Here is a 4,831-nt window from a genome sequence, read left to right as displayed (position 1 = left end):
GATAAATAGCAGTAATTGACAAACACAATCCATACATATGTATGTGTATAAGTATAACACTGCTTGATGCATCCATTTGAATACATAGGTTTATGTATAAACAAATTTATATAATACTTTTGCATAAAGCTAAAAATAGAAATAGTCACCCAAACCCTTTGGCAGAGTTGGTCCGGAGGCGGTCTTTCCCTAACCAGTGGTTTCGAGTTTGAGTCTTGAGTATGGAAAAAAAGGATTGGGTAGAGCCGCCCCCACAAGGATCCTACGGTGCTCGGTTTGGGATTAGTTTCACCCCCGAAGGGGGTGGGGATACCCTTCAGTTACTGAAGAAAAAAAAATTGAAATAGTCAAACAGACATGCGTGCAGACCGATAAGAAACTCTGATTAAATATTGATTAAAATATACATAATTCTCTCCGACTATTAAGTTAATTATAAAAAATCATATCTGGTTTAAAATAAACCAACTCAACCACTAAACTTTTCAAATCTCATGGAATGTGTCAGATAAGAATATAAATCATTGATAGGCCTTATCTTAATATCTTAAAGTTTTGGAAGAGCCTCAGTGTTATGAGTCCGATCATCACCGTTTTTCATTTTTTTTTTAGAATTTCTTAACATAAAAATAGCTTCATACATCATTTCCTTTCAAGTCCAATGTACTCTCTTGGATTGAATTAATTTTTTACCGAATGATGTAAATTTTATCTATAGGATACGGCGAAAACTTTGTGAGATGTCAATATATATACTTCGATAAATCTACAGACTCAAATTTCCAAGTTTTAAATCACAAAAGATATTCTATAATTTGCTCATAGTTAAATGAATTTTTCATTTTAACCTTAAGACAATACAAATGCTTGAATGATGATGAAGAATTGTTTTTTCTTTTCCTTCCCTCTTCCGCCTCCTCACCATTATTTGAAGCAAATAAGTTTTCCCACCAATTCATTAAACCTCATCTTTATCACATCAGTAACAAATTATTTTTCATATTCACTTACTGAAAATAAGTCCACGCGCGTATAGGGGGTGTTTGGTTTGTAAAAGATGAAGGGCAGGATAGCACAAACGTACTTATTCCATATTTGATTTAAAAAAATGGTCGTGGGACAAACAAAAACAAATTAAAGATGATTCATAGAATAAAAGTTTATTACTCAATAAATTATTTAGAAGACAGGTTCTTGTCGCCCATATAACACCAATTAAAAGTAAAAAATGTCCAATCATTTCTTCGTCTTCTTGATATCCTTCTTTGTCAACTATCAAGCACTCCTCAACCCTCCTCCACTAACTTTTGTTCCCTTGTTCTTTGTGCGTCCCTCATGAAAATCAAACACAAAATTATTTGTGTCATGGACCACCAAGTACCTAATTAATTATAAGTTGTTCTCCTTGTGCTTTCCTTTCTAAAAGTTAGAAAAAGATTATGAATTTTAACATAATTAATAAATTAAACAAATCAACAAACATATCAGAATTTTCTCTTTCCATGCACTGTAGAGTGTAGACCTCTCTTCAACTCTCATCACAATGGAACATAGGCACAAAGGAATTGAGCTCGTTGAACATGACATCATCCCCCTCGTCAAATTTATTGGAATATTCACACTCAAAGTACGTCTGAATTTCATCAGGAAATGTGCATTGTAGCAACTCAGACTCCAGAGGTGTTGACATATTGGCAACAGATGTCATCTCCATCATTTCCTTGAACTTAGATGACTGAAGCAGAAGTTCTAGGGCTGATGTGGCACCAGCTGGCCGAGGCTGAACCAACATGGCTTCTTCTCCATTATTATTATTGAGTGGTTCCTGATTGTGCAAGAAGCTAAATTCCTGTTCTTGATTAGGGTTTGGGGTCAAGTTGGTATTACAATTAGGGTTAACGTCAAAAAGATTGTTACTGTTAATGTTGCTATTGTTGTTGTTGTTAGGCTTAAGCCACTTAATATAACGGCTGAGATCGAAATTGGTTACAGCATTAAGTCCACGATATTCAATAGCTGCCATGTCATAGGCCGTGGCAGCTTCTTCTTGGGTAGCTACAAAAATTATAAAGATGATCGATTAAAATTTTATATTAATGATAATGACATATCAGTATAAGCGTAATACGAAAAGGTTAAGTTAACAAATCAGTTAAAGTTGGACTCCCTATCCTATTGAATGCGACCGATAAAATCTTCCTTATATGACACAAGTATATCCGTCGCATGGAGATAATTTAATATAATAATAATAATTGAGCTGAATTGAAGTAATTTATTATAAGGAAAAACATTTCTCATATTGCAATAGACATTTCTCATGTTATGACCATTCAATTTACGTGTAAAGCTCTTTTTTTATAATAAATGTGGGATCCGTTAATAGTTGAATCACAACATGAGAAAATAATTTTTATGAAATATGATAAAATCAAAGCCCTTTATTATATGACATTTTTGTAAGATTTTGGTTTACAATAATTGGAAAAGTTCTTTCATTTATGTTTGAGAGGAAACAAACACCAAAATTTAGATGGATTGATCGATCACTCATTAGAGTTGTGCAACTTATACTACCAAGTAATAAGAAAAAAGAATGTGTTATATAAGTTCCATACAAAGCATTTACGTATATTGCCAATGTTAATGTACTTTCCCATATATATTTCATCGATGCTATAAAAGAATTTTAGGTGATGAGAACTTACCATAAGTTCCGAGATAAAGATATTTATTTCCAAAAACTTTGCCAATCCGAGCCTCCCACCTTCCATTATGATGATGTCTGATTATTGAAAAACAAAGTCATGAAATTTTGATTAGAATATGATGTCTGCGACTATAGTTGATGTCGAAGAGTGAATCAGCTTAGTTAATTGGCAGATACACTTCAAAATTAATTTGATTTTCAGTCCGTAGGATGAATAATGTGCTGATATATGCATAACATATATACCTTGCGACACCTCTGTATTTAGAAACTCCCCGAGAAAAACCACTGCTTTTCCTGCAAATATTTTTATAAAAATGCCCCAATTTAAGCTAAAATTTTAGCGAAAATCTTTTTGATTATAATAAAAAAAGCATGCTTATGATCATTAATTACCTTCTTAACGATCCAATATACTCTTCCCTTGAATGACCATCCATTTCTTTCAGTTCGTTCTGGTAGTTTGATAACTGCAATTTGAAGACAAATCTGGCGTGTTTAATTTTTTTCATTTTCTAAACCAATCTTACACCATAAACAAAAGAAAAAAACACCGTTAATAAAAAGTGCTTTAGAATACCGGAAAATTAAGAATGGTATCTTGGCCCCAGTATTTCAGTGCTGCTAGATCATAAGTATGTGCTGCGGCCTCTTCATTGTCATAAGCACCTGAATATATGCACAACTTGCTTAGTAAGTATAGAATGATTCTTTTGGTTTCGCTTAATAATCAATAAATTAAACAATATACGTACCAAGGTAAACTGAAGTAATTATATTTGAAGAACCACCATAAGATTGAGATGCCACAAGAAAAGAAATAAAAGTATTAATTAGCTAACTTCATCAAGCCACATAAATAAATTGATGCTATTGGCAAAGAGCATGAAATTAACCTTGTCTTCCTTTTTTGTTCTGTGATTCATTCCAGCAATTCTTGTCCCACAAATGAGCTTCATATCGACCTGTCCACCTGTGCCTGCAGATGGTGATGAACACCCGTTTTATTTAGCTAATAGGCTTAAATGGGACCAAGGAGTTGAGAGAGAGAGAGAAAGAGAGAAAGACAATAAATTAATTATATATATATATATACACAAGGAGACCAAACCTCGTGACTCCTCTGTATATTGAACTGCGTTGAGGTGGGGAGTCTCTAGGAACACTTTTCCTTGTTCGTTTCACCTTGGTGGTGACAGTGTTAGTTGCATTAAGATTATTGTTATTGCTTACATTGTTTTTTTGAGCTTGTTGCTCTGATATTTTCGCCATGGAAAATTAAGAAGCAAATAAATTAATGGTGCATAGAAAATAAGTTAAGAAGATATGAAATATAGTGATGGAGTGAAGAGGGTATTTAAAGGGATGGGTTAAAAGATGGGGTTAGAATAGATTGTGCTGGCAAACATGGGGATAGCCGGCTGAAATATGGTTGTTTGCATGCGGCCGTCTGTAAAATCGGCTCTATGTTAAATTCTTTCCCCCTTGTCTTCACTTGGAATTTGTGTTATGTACCTTTCAATAGGTTTCGGTATCTGTTTCATATTTCTTTTCATTTTTTAAGATTTATGTAAGTTTGTCCTTTGTTTTGATTCTCATGAACAATTATTTTCGGTTTGCATTATTTTCCCACTTTTTACCATTTTATACGGGGGGGTTATTATCAGGTCCTTTTATTTTTAAATTGTGGTATAAGACTATAAGTTGTTTTTGCAAATTTGAAATAATTCATTGTCACCGACAATACTGGAATTGTTAGTTAGGTTGTGTTTAAATAAGTCTAATTAAGTCTGTTTTTGTAAAATATTCACTTGACATGCTATTTATCTTTGTAAAAGCATAACTTAAAATTTTATTTAAAAACTTACATAACAATATTCTATTTGGTAAATATCCAAAAATATATATATATTCTATTTGGTAAATGATATCGTTTTGGGTATTTTTCGTGACTGGACAAACATTTTACCTTATAATAATATATAATTAATAAATTATATAAGTATTAGAAATTTTTAATTGTTTATCTAAATCATAAATAAATCGACTGATTTAGTATGGTAAATAGACCTTTTTATAATCCTAACCCTTAACTTACATAATTAAATAGATCTTTTGAAA

General features: G+C 32.3%; 1 protein-coding gene across 1 annotated transcript; it reads right to left on the bottom strand.

Moving 5' to 3' along the window:
* Positions 1-1,528: 1,528 nt before the first annotated feature.
* On the bottom strand, positions 1,529-3,982 carry LOC133293040 (AP2-like ethylene-responsive transcription factor At1g16060). The gene is made up of 8 exons (XM_061491555.1): positions 3,822-3,982; positions 3,607-3,689; positions 3,466-3,474; positions 3,291-3,379; positions 3,107-3,180; positions 2,957-3,007; positions 2,709-2,785; positions 1,529-2,055 (listed from the first exon to the last, which is right to left on the bottom strand). The coding sequence occupies exons 1-8, from the start codon at positions 3,980-3,982 to the stop codon at positions 1,529-1,531; spliced, it is 1,071 nt and encodes a 356-aa protein (XP_061347539.1).
* Between the last annotated feature and the right edge of the window lie 849 nt (positions 3,983-4,831).

The sequence above is a fragment of the Gastrolobium bilobum genome, unplaced genomic scaffold (assembly GCF_033153095.1).
Source record: "Gastrolobium bilobum isolate Gb01-03AN ecotype WA unplaced genomic scaffold, APGP_CSIRO_Gbil_v1 utg3588, whole genome shotgun sequence".
Lineage (NCBI taxonomy): Eukaryota > Viridiplantae > Streptophyta > Magnoliopsida > Fabales > Fabaceae > Gastrolobium > Gastrolobium bilobum.
Note: the sequence above shows the minus strand (reverse complement) of the source record. Positions and strands in the feature narration are given on the sequence as shown.